Genomic DNA, 15,240 nt, shown 5'->3' with positions numbered 1-15,240 from the left:
TTTTTTTTAACATGATGTAACTACTTCTGGAAAATAAAACAAATATTATAAGTGAAAAGGTTGGATAGGTTAAGTAATCTACAATAATTATATGAAAAAGTTTGTTTAAATATTTAAACTATCAAATAAAACATTTTTTAAAATATACAGACAACCAATCTTAATTGAGCCTTACCCTAACCAACAAACCTTTCATTTCAGTTCCTATTCACCTTATTTTCCAGGAATTTCTTTATACTTTACATATTGGTCCAGAAAATTTTTGTGAATGGCAAAATATTACAAAATACTATGCAATCCATCCCACAAAAAAGTTATTTTTTTTAAACGTGTATTCCAAATAAATAGAGCACATATTTACATATTTAAACTCTAATTATTCATTAGTTTTAGTTCTTAACAGTCAAGTGAATTGTTTTTTGGTTCAGCAATATCATAAACACAATTTCTGCTAAGTTCATCTGGAATCTTTAACTATTGACGTTTATTGAATATATTTTTGAGTTGCAACATGTGTTTCGTTATAGATACATACAGCAAGAAAGCTGCTACTGTGTCACATGGTGTTAGATACATTATAACTATCAATTTATATGCAGTTGGCAAAATGACATTTACTTCTTTTAATGGCCACTACAATGGAGTGTCTTTTTTGTGGTGTTGTAGTCCATGGGTGTTGAAGTGTGACACGATATTTGGTGTGATATGAATATAAATATTTTGTTTTCAAGTTTGAAATAACAAACATGACTTTTTTGAATTGTTCACGAAATTTTTCCATTACTGTTTAGAGAGACAGTAGTGAAAAAAACCTTGGATACTTGTTGCATGTTAAAAATGTCGCTTATTGTTCACATTTTTGATAATGAAGTCCCATTAAAAAATCAAAATTTTTTGTTTATATTGAACAAATTACTTTACCTCAACCGTGAATGCAGGTATACAACTCATGAGATATGCTATGTCAAATATTCTTAAGGACACAATATTCGTTATTTCAAAGTGTTAGTATTCGAGTTTGAACATGAATAGTTTATTTGTATTCGTATGCAAAAATTTGAGTATTCGCACAGGCCTAGTATCCATATTACACAATTTTTTGACATGTATTTTTACTTTTGACTATAAATTAAGTAATATAAATAGAAAAAAATTATTTTTGTTTAATTTGTTTAAAATAAACAGTGCTTAACAAACATTCACCATCATTATACATACAAATAAATAAATAAATAAAGAATGCTAAGCTTTATACCCGGATCTAAAGGATGAGGTGGGATGCAAGAGACCCTAAAATATAAAATGCTCTCAATTTATTCAATGTGAGACACCTGAATACACCTGAGATGACTTTGAATGAAACAAGGACCTCAAGTGTGAAATAACATCAGATGCAAGATGGTCTAGGCCAGGCCTGCCGTTTTTAAGGATTTTATCCGTTTTCACGGATATTTGAAGCTTAAAACGGACTAACGGATAAACGGCGACATTCACGGATATTTACGACGCTTCGCCGATATTTTCATATTTGAATTTCGTTCGTGTAAATATTTACATTCAACTACCTATTTGAAGTTGTCAAACCATACAAGCATCCAACAGTAAAGCAAACACTCACATTACGTGTAGCGCCATGGAACTTCCAATCGTTTAACCACAAACCAAAAACATTTACTCCCAAATAGCATTTCATAAAGTACAATATCTATGGTTTCGGGGGAAATGTTTTTTGTTTGTTGAGTAAATGCTAAGAAGTGTCATGGCGTCAGTAAACATTGGTATTTTTTGCCATTACAATGTTTTAGGTGCAGCATTTGTTTACAAACTCCTACGTGATTTAAGTAGTAGTTTTGTTCTTAGCTGATTGTGATAGAGAAAAAAACGATAGGCTTCGCCGGACAGGTCACTTTATAAACAGCGTTATCGTAAAGAATGGGAGCAAGAATTGAAATGGTCGAGGCGTGGCAAAACGGAATTTTCCGCCGTTTGTTCGACTTGTAACTCGGAACTGAACGTGACAAAGAGCGGCTTGAAGACGCAAGTTCATGCGAAAAACCAACGAGCTGCTGATCAGAGTTGTTCTTTAACGAGTTTTGTAACCAAACCAAACAAAAGAATTGATGGGCGAACTTCGTTTGTGAGAAAAATTTTTCTGTGAAACTCAGTGATAATGTCACGAAACTTGTCCCGCAAATGTTTCCAGATAGTGAAATCGCAAGAAACTTTCCTTTTTCCAGCACTAAAACTAGCCAGATAATTATTCAATCTTTGGGTACATCAACTGCAGATTATGTTACCTATGCAATGAAAACACAATTTTTCACACTGATGATTGATGAATCAACTGACAGTCACTAGGCAGGTTGTAGTGTTAGCAAGGTTGTTTCCATCTGAGATTGTTGAAACTCATCTGTACAAAGTAAAGGCTTTGAGTGGTGGTGCAACTGGAGAAAATCTGCTGTGGAAAGGGTTTTCAGCAATCTCAAGATGGTTAAAACTGTTCACAGATCGTCAATGGAATCACAAATGTTAAATGCGCTGTTGCATTGCAGAATGAGAACATCTGCTGGTCTGGCTTTCAAGCCCACTGACAAGATGCGGAAAAGAGCACAGAACATGAAAAAGTAGCTAGTTAATGATGTGAAATACATTTGTTTTTTTTAACTTGTAAATAACTTCAGTTGTATGGATGTATTTATAGTTTGTAAATAAGAAAAGCACCAAAGCCTATACTGAAGAGAAATTTTTAAATTACTTTTCTGTTTATTGTGATACCAACTATTAGTTTTGTAATGTAAGTGGCAAATCTTAAAAAATTTTTACATTCAATTGATTTTTTTAAAATTATGTTTTGGAATGCAATGTATATTTAAAATTACATCAAAAAATAAATTATGTCAATTACGGCTATAAATTTTACAGGATTTTTAAATGCTGTAAAGAGGATTTAGGAACCTAATTTGGTGGCAGGCCTTGCATAAAGTGTCACAGTATGAAATTAATGGGAAAACATGTTTTCCACTGCTTTGTAAACTTGCAAAGGCAATGCTTATTCTTCCACACAGCAATGCAGGGGTGGAAAAGATACTTAGTAAGCTCAACCTTATCAAGACAGCACACAGGTCATGTCTTGAATCGCCAATGCTAAATGCTTTGTTGCATATCTCTTCTAGGAAGAATATGGCAGAATTCCAGCCAACAGAAGAAATGAGAAATAGGGCAAAACATCTGAAAAAGTGATATTTAAATACTGCCAGTGGTGAAGTGTAGGCTACGTGTGTGTGCGTAAATACTTGTATAAAGTGTTAAAAATTGAATTGTTTTGATTGAAGTATAGTTAAGTACATTATGATCAAGTAATTTTCATAAAAATTGCATTTTTTTTTGTATTTTTTAATGTACAGGATTTTACAGGATATTTTATATTCAAAACAAGGATATTACAGGATATTTCACATTTCAATCAAGGATATTGTTTTCAAAGTGGTGGCAGCCCTGGTCTAGGCTATAAGAGAGATCCTCAGATTTAAGTAATGTCTTCGGTCAAGACCATATAAAGGAAAACATATCCTACCAGAGAAGGGTGTGTGAGTATTGCAAAAAAACATCATGGTCAATGATGGAAAAACAAGAGAGACTAACGGCGGAGTGAAAAAGATGGTGTAAATTAACAGTTCTTGTCTCCTCACCTCCAATCTTGCTCTGCCTTTAAAGTAAGCCTGTGCGAATATCAGTTTTTTAGTTCAAATCAAATTCGAATACGAATACCAAATTATTCTCGAATACGAATATTGAGTTCGAATAATTGGAATGAGAATTGAAATCCCATAAAACATGTTATATCACATCACATTACAATATAACAGGTACATATTTACTGATACAATGTATGTAGAATCAAAAAACCGACAGTACTTAAAATTTTAAGGTTCTCCAATTTTATAATTAGTTCGTATTAAAAAGAGTCTTATCACATCACTACATATTAGCTAATTTAAATTTTTGTGGAGAAACACAAGCTGCTCTACATTTTCGGGGAGTAGACTCTCTCTTCTACACGCCAGCTGTTGAGAAAAGTCTCTCACTGCACACTTGTGTGGCAGGTATAGGCAAGTACTTTCTTGCTACCACAGCTATGTTTCAGAAACAAGTGCACCCCTTCTCTGACCAGAAACTGAAAGGATTTTCATTCTTTGGGATAAAGAGTGCTGCCAGATATTCGTTTACTTCTCCTTGGATAGTTTCTTCGTAGCTTGCAAGAGTAGACTGAGCTGTTGTTGAAGGTTTCACGTAGGCCCACAGAGATGACTTCTTAATAGGCATTTCAGTTGTAGCCTCATTTGTCTCAGTTATAGTTTCAGCTACTGTGTTCAGCTTACACAGCTTACATACCTCCCTGCACAAATTTTCAACCCATTTTTTTTTAAATTTTCATCCTCAATTAGTGAATCTTTAAACCGTGGATCTACCATCATAGAAAACACATTTACTTCACAATCTTGGTACACCATGTAAAATTATTTAAATAAAATACCTATGAAATAATTTTCACAACACTTGTTACCAACTTAATGTTCCTCTAAAAAACGTTTTGAACGAGTCACCAATTCCTTCAAAAAATAATTACCAAACAAAAACACCGAAAACTCTTAATAAGGCAAAATGATAAACAAATAAAGAAAACTAAAACCAACCGATTAACGGTTCTGATGACGGAAACGCCACATTGTCTCGTTTCAACTGTTGTGCTGAATTTTTTGGGTTCAATATTTTTGTGCTGTCATCATTTGTGGGGGTTTTTTCGTTCTCTTCTGTTTTTTGGAAAACTATTGTGTTTGTTTCGTCTTTTCGTTTTGCTGTTTTTTTTGTCACGTTTCAACTGTTGTGCTGAATTTTTTTGGGTTCAATATTTTTGTGCTGTCATCATTTGGGTTTTTTTTTTCGTTCTGTTAGTCCATATTATTTGTTTTTCTTTGTTTGTTGACCACATTCCTGTTATGGAATTTTATGTGGTGTTTATATCCTGTTGACAACAGCAATTTTTTGCTTAATTTGTGTTTTTTGTAGTTTTTTTCAACAGACATACATGTGCTTTAGCAATGACGTTATGTCCAAAAGCTTACATCAAGTTATAGGTCCAAAGCTAATTTTTTTTAAAACTTATTACACAGATAACTGTAATAGGTAACCAGGAATGAGATATAACAAGGTTTAAGTATATGTATTGAAGAGTTTGCTAGTCATTTATATGTTAACTATTATTTAGAGGTGAATGGAAATGACATTTTCACTTAAGGACGGAATTTAGTCTGGAAAGATATTGGATTTTTGGGATTTGGATAGGGAGCAACAGCATTAAAACTATGTAACTTAAATTTGTATACAAATAAAATATTTAATATTAAAATGTGTATATTTATTTTAAATGTTTGATCACATTGAGTAGTTTATTTAGTCAGTTTTTATTTTTAACAGCATTTATAAACAAGTACTGAATTTAAGTTTTATAGATAGGGCTTGTGTTTTTGTGACATCTTTGTACTTTGTTTAATAGATGTGGAAAGTTACAATTTGCTACGTGACGGAAATGGTGACAAAACGTAAGAATTAGTTTTTATAATTTAAAATTCGTTAGCCGGAGGTTTTTACTATTAAATAATTGGTTTCCCAGAGATATTATTCCGAGGATAAAAATTATTTTTCTGAAGTTCGTGAATGGTCTCTTTTCCGACTATTATCCCAAGTTTCAAGATCCCATCCAACTCTACTATTATTGCAACAAGAAATAGTAACTGACTACAGTATTGGCACTTATAAATCAACTGTGGGCTGACCCAGCAATGCTCAGACTATGAGTACAGTCAGCTGAATATTACCTCGTTGTTCCATAGGTTTGCTCCCTTCCTCTTCGAGAAGCCGTACCAAACCAGCAACATTTTCATGCAGGCTCTCCAGTGCTTCCTCTTCAGAGCTGCATTCCTGCACGCATCACAGCAATTTCAATTTCATGAAGTCGTAATCGAACATAAGCAACATCATCTCAATAATACTTTGTAGAGCCACAATCACCCACAGCTACACTCCGAGTGAGAAATATTCATGCCTCTTAGTTGAGCTTAACATGTTTACACACCCGTGGGCTTGTAATTATCATACAAGCCAACGAGTATAAAATAATAATTCGTAACAAATAATTATCCACGTCAAACTAAAGGGTGAAAAGCATTACGACAGCAAAAACATTTAGTTACACAACTAAAACAATACTCATGTAACACTGTTTAACAATACTAATTAACACAAGTAATTAAAATATTACACACATGAAAGAACAGTATCTTCATGTGAATATGGCCTGTGGCGTGGTGCACAATAAGCTCAAACCCCGTTCTGTTGCCCTTTGCCCAAAATTTCCTTAAATTGGGGTGGCATCAGGTGCAGGCGCGTCCCGACAAACGCCACCACGTGGAGTCCGCTCAAGACTGCTCCAGCGATCACCGACCGAGTGGGGATAGGTCGACACGCCACCCCCATACGCGAGTGTGCATGTATGCTGCGTGTACCTGAAGGAGCCCCTTGAGGGTAGAGATGGGGTGCACGGCACCAGCGTCGCCGCCCGGCCGGTGCCAGTCCAGCACGGCGGCCAGCTCTGGCGCGGGCACGGCGGCGGCGCGGCCCTCCTCCTCATCTGGCGTCACCAGCACCCGCAGCAGCTCCAGGCTGGTCGACAGGGTCGACAGGCAGTCAGAGCTGTCCTTGCTGAAGCACTGGCAGAACTTGAGGAACAGGTTGCGCAGCGAGTCCGGCCGCTTCTCCAGGCAGCTGTGGAGCACATTTGCCAGGCATTAGTCCGGGTGCTGCTGCACGGGCACTCTGCTACCTCGCTCTGTCCGACAGGATGGATGGATGGATGGATGGATGGATGGATGGATGGATGAATTAGGACTTAAGGGGCCTGCTTCGTCAGGGGTGTATCCGTGTTAGTGAAGCGCGATAATAAGTGCAATGCTCGCTGGTGTTTACAGCACAGTATTTCTATGTGCAAGACTTTGAATTGGTGCCCAGTCTTCTCACCATGCAGAGGACAAATATGAAATTTGAGCGGTAACCATAACATTATATGGTGAAGAAATGAAGATAAAGGTGTAATGTAAGTCCCTTCAAGTGCTTTCAAGAATCTGTACAGATTGTTTTATGCCTAAAAATTACTATGAAAACATGCCTTTTAGCCATTTTAACTTACTTAAAAACCAGTTTGAAAACATTATCCGGAAAGCAAACTACTTATCGGTCCTCCAGCAAATTCTTAAATGTTTTTTTTTGTGAACAGACCCCACTCGGATATCTTGAGTGTTTCAAATTGAGTGGTTTTTCCTGAAGCTATGCATTTGTGTCGGGTTACGCGAGGCCCTTTAAGACTTGAACTCTCGCACTGAGTTGGTTACTTCCTTTATTATTAGGTACTATTAAATGCTTTGCTGTAAATTGAACATGATATATCTATTGCATTTCTTTTGACAAGTCACAAATATTCTCACCAGATATTTTCAGATTGTTATTTTGAGCAATAAGTTTATGTAAGTGATCTAAATTATAAACATTCCCATAAAATTTTACTATTAGATAATATTTAGTCAATATCTGTTGAGTTAATTTGAGATGAAAAATAAAATGCTTAAAGACCCTCCAAGATAAATTCATAGGACAAGTCCTAAATAGTGACGAATGTCTCAAAGTCTCGTCAACACGGAGGTCATTACAGATGAGGAGTAAAGCGATGTCAATGGAGCATTGACTGGGAGAAAGGGCTGGGAGAAACAGGAGAACACCACGAGAAAACAATGTGAGCCCACTTGCAGAAAATCCGGGTCAGGTCTCGCTGGAAATCAGTCTATACGAATGCATGCAGATGATTGGTCGAAGAATTCACTTGCAACAGCATGTGGCGTGCGGCAAAAGTTTCAACGGTCATGTGCAGTAAAAATTAGTTAGGTATCTTTTGGAAATATGTATTTTTTTAAAAATTAACAATAGAGTTTAAAAGTTTAAAGATAAACATTATTTTTTTTTTTTTCCACAAACGCTGAACGTTATATGCGGGAAGCATTTATTAACGCAAACATTATGAATGGGAAAAATTAACATAGGAATATATGGAAGTGATCCAAGGGTATAATTTTGTGAACTTAAAAAGCGGGAAAACTTATTATGCAGGAATGTCTTAAGTAAGTTTTACTTTATGATTCTCACTACTCGGGCCACGTATTCTAATTAAGCCCAGATTATAGTGCTTTTCTATGTGGTGTACGTTCCGGTACAAATATAGGTGATTTTTCTGGGAAGTCCATTCGTCAAAACTTAAAGCAAATTTGTTCTTTTGTTTCTTAAGATATTAGAACTCGATGATCATGTTAAGCTTTAATGGTATTTACAAAATTTGTGACTATAGATCTTAATTGTATTTGATGAATTAGGTAGTTGGACTCCACTTTTTGAAAACAAATATCTCAAATCTGACGATGTACTAAATAAACTGAGGGCCATATTACCTTTATAGACCATTCTGGAGACCATCTTCTCCACAGTGTTGTCCTTTTATAAATAACTGTAGATTGTTTCATACCTTTTCTTGGGTTTGGTACCTCACAATCACATCTAATATAGGTTTTTCACGCGGATGCTTTAGGAAATAAATCAAAAGTAGTAGGACCTATTAACTGGCTATTTCCAGAACTTAGATCAAAGCAGTGTTTTGTTCTTAAATATATTTTTAAACCTTTCTAAGAACCTTTATTGATTTTAAGTATATAAGAGCACAGTGAGCATTTCGTGGAGTTGACTTTATTCATTTTTGTAAAATAATAACCCACGTTCTCACTGTCCTCACCCCTGTTCTTCTCATTTGGACTTGATTTTGAAAGTGACATTTTTCAGAACTCTACTAGTATCTGCAATGAAATACAAATCTCACTCTCAAGTAGGAAGAAATGAAATATGGATCATTAATTAATTTCTAAGTATAATTATCTACTTAAATTATTCCAGTACTCGTAAATGCAACATTAATATAATTAATCTATCAATTGGATGATGATAACATTTATTTACTCTCCTTGCATTTATTTAATACATAGGAAATATGGATTGTAATATTTACTCAAATTCTAAGCTTAAATTATTTACTTAAATCATTCTTGTACTGATAAATGCAACATAAACATACTTCATCTTATCAACTGAACAATAAAAAAGTCTATTAACTTATATTTATTCAACGAAGCAGTGACAAGACACGGCTCTGATGAGCATGCGGGTCGGAGGTGGAGTGGGGTAGGGCAGGCTGTAGGCAGGTAATTTTTTTACCGGATCCGGTAAATTGGTACCGGATCTGGTAGATATCTAATGATGCCGGATCCGGTTTTCCGGAATGCAATCTCTAGCTAAGAGTCATACAAATTTGTCAATAGGGACTGTAGTTAACCATATATGAACCTGTGCCATATATAATAAAATAAACTTTCTGGTTTCCATTATAACAACATAAGAGAAAGTTCTCAAGCCAGCTCTACCACACCAATTACTCTTAAAAATAATATTCTGGAACTGTTCCTAGTCCTATCCATACTTTAGAGACAAACAAGGGAGGGGAGTTAATTTAAAGTGACAATCACTGTGAACGTGAAGTGATTACCCTGCAATTATCATATTTAATCAACAGAAGAATGAGGACAAGTTATAATATTGCAATGGGTGGCCTGTGGAACTGCGTTTTCAATTCTTTGTAATTTCTTTGTTATAGAGTGCATGCAATGTTTCACAAAATAATTATATATAATTTGTAGCAACTTGGAGCTGATGCTCAAAACTTATGAGCTCATAAAACTGCAGGAAAAGCATTGATATTATATTTTGAAAATCAATTAAAATGTTTTACCCAAATCAAAAATAACAATAAATGAGACTAGATCAGAGTCATAACTATTACAAAAATCTTATTTTTAGTTCATATAATAAAACTATTAAAATAAGGACATGTCTTAAAATATAAAGACCTTCTACTCATGTGACAAAACTATGGTATTTTTAAAATCAAATTATCAACTTGAAGAACACATGTTCAAGCAATCATTATTTAAATGTGAGGACTTGAAACCACATCTGTTGCAGTAAAGTGACTGCACTTCTATAATTAATCAAGGTGACAATAAATCCAAGCACAATTAGATATCTGTCATGGATATGTACATGAATTATAGCAACATCTTTGTGAAACACAAAAATTAACAAGCTGAAAAGAAAGTACCTAATTACAAGTAACACAATCAGAACTGCAAATTTAATAATGAATGTGTTTACACTTCTATGATGATTGTTACACAGTTAAACATGAAAATTCAGTATGAATAATATATGTGTAATTATTTTAGGTTTGCTCGAAACACATATAGCTGTTTGGGTGTCGCTAGCATTAAAATAATATTAAAACCCCCCAATCTTCAAGCTGCCTTCTAGATGGCATCTGTAAAGTTCACATGTAACCTAAACTCAATAAAATATATATTTTCTACTTTGGGTCCTTTTTTTATTTTATTTTTACATTTAAAACTTTTTAAAATCTTCCATTTGTCAGTGTTAGTAAGCTTTCAAAAAAAGATATGGCAAGCATGATTATATATCGGTACGGCAAGATTATAAGGTGAATAGATACAAAACCGAAATAACACAAATTGGAAGAAAATAAACATTACCCATACTACTTAGTTTCAGGAATGGAACTGTAAAAGTGAATAAAACCATTTTATTAGGATTTTATAAAAAATTAAATAAACATAAACTATTTACAAAAATTTGTTTAGTACATATGCATGGTTTTTGCCGAGTATATTGGAACATTGAAGGCAGTAAAAAAAAGGTTTAGTTTATAAAACTTATTAAAAGTTAAAAAAATTAATAACAGACAATACACCTATCCCTCACTTAGCACGTCTTCAGATTGCGCGGATTCATTTAACGCGATGTGAATTTTACTGACCCAGTCTTGAATAGCATGTCTGTAAATTTCAGCTAGCACAAAATCTCCGCAGTAAAAAAAAAAAAAAAAAAAAAAAAAAAAAAAAAAAGGTGGGGCACAATGCCACGAAGTCTGTTTCAACTTCTGTAAACAACAGATGTGCTGTGGGATACAGTTAGCCAAACAAGGGGGGAAGAGATGTGCGGGCAGGTCTGTCTACGCTATCGGTAGAGCCAAGATTTTATGGTGTTATGAAAAAGGACTTTTCGTCATTAAGAATTGTGGATTTCGTCTTTATCGTCATAAAAAATTAAAACACATGTAATAACATGTACACACCTAGCAGAGCTGCCTTGATCAAATGCTTCAATAATTCGTGGTTAGAGACTTAAAATATGCACATTAAACAATACTATGTTGAGAGTACATAAAAAATTAACAACTAAAATATTTAGTATTCTTATGCAGGTAAGTACTGTTCCTGAGTTCAGGAGAGAGTCTAAATTAATTAAAATAGAAACTACAGTTAAACTTTTGTTCTATAAATGCAATATAATTAAGCTCAGGAAAATGCCACCATTGTCAGCAGTTCAGCATTCTCTGGTTTTAGAGATCATCTTCTGTCACTTACAACTACAGAATACTTAGAAAAAGATCTTTCTGAGTCCACATTCGTTGCAGGTATCCATATTAACTTTAAAGCAGCAGCTGCAAATTCAGGATAATCCGCTTTCATTTTGTTTACTTTATGGGCCCAACATTGTATGTGGTACATGTGGTCACCAAATACACCTTCAAGGGTACCAGCAGATTTTGTCATGTACCTGGCACTATCTGTAACATACGCAATTATGTTTTCTTCCTTGACTTCATATTTGGAGCATACATCAATCACTGCCCGAGAACAACAAACAGCATTTGCTGCATCAAGGACACAAGAAGCCCCTAAGATAACATCTTGTTCAGCACCTGGTTTCAGAATTTTAAACAAGATGTTGAAAACACAATTATTACTCTTGTCAGTGGTTTCATCTGCGAGTATGACCACATCTTGCCCCAAGAGCTGCTGCTTGATTTCCACTTCTTTTTTCTCTCTAAGTAGGGGAATGTACTTTTTCCTCATCCAATCCGCTGTTGGAAGATCACCAGCACCACTTACATGCTTCTGCATCCATGCAGTCAGCTTGCTGTTGTCAAGTTTCTCAAGAGGAAGACCTGCAGCTACAAAGGCTTCAACAGTTTCGAGAACAAAATCTTCCTTTTGTTTTTTTGCGCATATTTGCGCCACTCCTGCTTCTGGGATAGAAAGCTGTCGTTTCAAAGTGCATGGGGATCGTTTAGCTTTTACATGTTTGTCGCTAATTATGTGCTTGTTTACCGTGTCCTTACGTTCATGCTCCAAATGACAATATTTACAGAAAAGTATTTTTCCGTCACTGACATATAATCCCTCATTCTTAAACTCGTCAGCACGTGATGCCGCAGTAGCTTTATTTTTCGGCATGATTAAGAAATTTAGCTTTCATTTATGCACGTCATTTGTAAACAAAGCCCGGAGGTACCAAAAACTAGTATTTACTGAAGTTTTAGCGAAAAAATAAACCGCGGGAAGCCTACTTTTTACAGGCGAGAGAGCCATATACTCAACCCGAAGTAAAAGGTTAGGTTATGTCAGGTCAGTGAAATAAATGTTTTTATTTATTTTCCGGGAGGGTTGGGTAGGTAAGCGTTATTTAAAATATTTAATGACCGTAAAATGAATAAATCCTTGCAATATGGTGCTTTTTCATTAGCGATCGGAAAACTTCGATTATGTTACGATTTTGGCACTCTCGCCTGTGAAGTGTGAAATGAAAATGAAGGCTTCACGGTAAACTGCTTATTCAACAAGCAAACAAAATTGCGTTACAGTGAAATTTCATTAAATATTAAGTGATCATTAAATATCAATGTTCGCTTTTATTTTATTTTCATACGTATTTATTTAATGAATGCCATTTTTTTTTCACGTGTATTTTTCAAAGGATACAGCAAACAAGGCGCTGAGATTTTTCACGTTGTTGTGTTTGTTAACTTGATAATTTTAAGTTTACGATCGTCAGTTGTTAATATTGCGTGATCTCTAGTGACTAGATGCGTTTAAAAACCCTAACCTAACTCCGATAACGATCTTTTTTTGTTCGTGAAATCGTCAATTTTTGTGATATCTTGTAATTTTTTAAGATGAATAATTAACGCATTAAATAACCACCACACTGCAGTTGGATGACGACCATTTCTTCTACAAATAGATACAGAATTTTTGTCAATCAACCAATAGTCGGTAGTTAACGATTTAAATCAATATTGAGGTGTTTAATTGTGGTTAGAAAACATTTCGCATTTTTCGCGGTTTGGGATGAATTTCGCGTGAAAATTCGCGATTTCGCATAAAACCATATAATCTTGGCTCTAGCTATCGGCTGTTGTACAAACATCAGCTATGGCAAGTTAAATTGCGGCTATAGAGTGTAAAGGACCAAATTTTTTACGTCTGCGCGTATGCCGCCGTGCCGTACCGTTGTCGCCTGGCCACAGAACAGGCCGTGAACTCAGTCGAGCCAGTGGCAGGGAATTCACTCAAACAAAAGCAACGTCTGCTCATTCAGCTGCCGGTATCTGTACGTGCTTGATCACTCATAATGCATCGTGTTCAAGTATTTGAGACAAAACTAGAAGTATTACGGTGCACAGATTTTCATGAAGGCCACGCTTATGTTGGTCGCACTTTAGTTTTAAGCAAGTCAACTGTGCGCACAATAGTACAAAATAAGGACTCTTACCAAAAGTTTATATAAGTCTGATGCTGTTGGTTGTAGTAGCGGCAATATATTTGACATTAGATACCGGAACAGAAATGAACAGATGATTCACATGGAAAAGGTTGTTAAATGAATGTTGCAATGAAAAAAATAATCATTGGCCTGACAGGATTGGTGTAAACCAGGTGGTGATACGTGAATAAGCACTTTAATTTTTGAAAAATTAAAATGTAATTATCCGGACAGTAATATCGGTTTCACTGTCAGTAAAGGATGGTTTGGAAAGGTACGCGAGGTGAGTTGAAGGTTACGCCCAGGCGGGCAAGTCAGCCAGCCGACTGACAAAGTACATAACCACGTATCTCTCGTTACACGGTGTCATATTTGTCATACAAAGTGCAATGGGAGGCATATAAAGATAAATGGTGTGACATGTTTATAGTTGAGTGTTATTCAACATATTTATATTACGTAAAGTATGTTTTCCTACACAATTTTGGAACACATTAAATAAATTAGCCTAGTTATTTATGGAAACTAATGTTTCGGAATACGTGATTTCAAATAACACGAGCATTTTTAGGAACGAATTAGTCGTGCTAAGTGAGGGATAGGTGTATCTGGAACAGACAACACTAAAGACATACAGAGAAACATCACAAGGAAATTTAATATAAATATTAAGATTTTGGTAATCACTTATCACATCAGCATTGCATATCTATTTTTTTATTCATATTAATAGTTTTATATTATTCTGTATTGAAAATAAAATTTAAAATTGAAATATGTATACCAAACCAGAAAGATTTAACTATGCAATCAAATACATATTTTTATATTTTCACTGCTAATAAAGCTATGCATTTTTATAGTTCCAATACACCATTCCTTGTTTTAAACAGCCTGTGCCTGCTGACCGGAATAGATCTCCATTCCTGAAACGCAGCAACTGTTTTGTCTTGAGAAGCCTACTGTGTTTGTTTGTGCTGTGATAATGTTCTGACTAATCCCTTCCATGGAATTCTAAGTGCTCTTTACATATATCTGCTAATTTAAGCTGATTTTGTGTGTGTTTGTGTATTACTCTCTCTTTAATCATTCTTTGAGTTTTGTTTGACATACACTGCAAACTAGCAATTGTGTATGTCCAAATAATGATTTAAATCAATCTGTCTCACTGCAAGAATCATACAAAGAAAGTAATTTTGTGTATTTTTTCACGATACTAGCGATATGTACATCCCTAAAAATTAGGCATGGGCAAGTCGAATCCCACAGAATCTCCAGTATTCTACAAGATTCTAAGAAATATATTACAGTAAAAATACTAAATTATAAAATTCTACACTGGCAAACTCTTAAGTTTTCTAGGCTTATCTATGTCTATTTTTCTACTTATTATAAAACTGTTCTCCAAAATATTCT

The 15,240-nt window shown here is 34.8% G+C and overlaps 1 protein-coding gene across 4 annotated transcripts in view; it reads right to left on the bottom strand.

Annotated features, from left to right (window-relative positions):
• The window catches only part of LOC134541210 (protein virilizer), a 142,652-nt gene that overhangs the window by 34,879 nt on the left and 92,533 nt on the right, over positions 1 to 15,240 (bottom strand). For all 4 annotated transcript variants that reach the window (XM_063384461.1, XM_063384469.1, XM_063384478.1 and 1 more), the window contains 2 exons: positions 6,564 to 6,822; positions 5,877 to 5,979 (listed from right to left, as the gene is read on the bottom strand). In XM_063384461.1, coding sequence (XP_063240531.1) covers positions 5,877 to 5,979; positions 6,564 to 6,822 — 362 coding nt within the window. The remainder of the gene's footprint in view (positions 1 to 5,876; positions 5,980 to 6,563; positions 6,823 to 15,240) is intronic.

The sequence above is a fragment of the Bacillus rossius genome, chromosome 1, assembly GCF_032445375.1.
Source record: "Bacillus rossius redtenbacheri isolate Brsri chromosome 1, Brsri_v3, whole genome shotgun sequence".
NCBI lineage: Eukaryota > Metazoa > Arthropoda > Insecta > Phasmatodea > Bacillidae > Bacillus > Bacillus rossius.
This window is presented reverse-complemented; position numbering and strand designations above follow the sequence as displayed.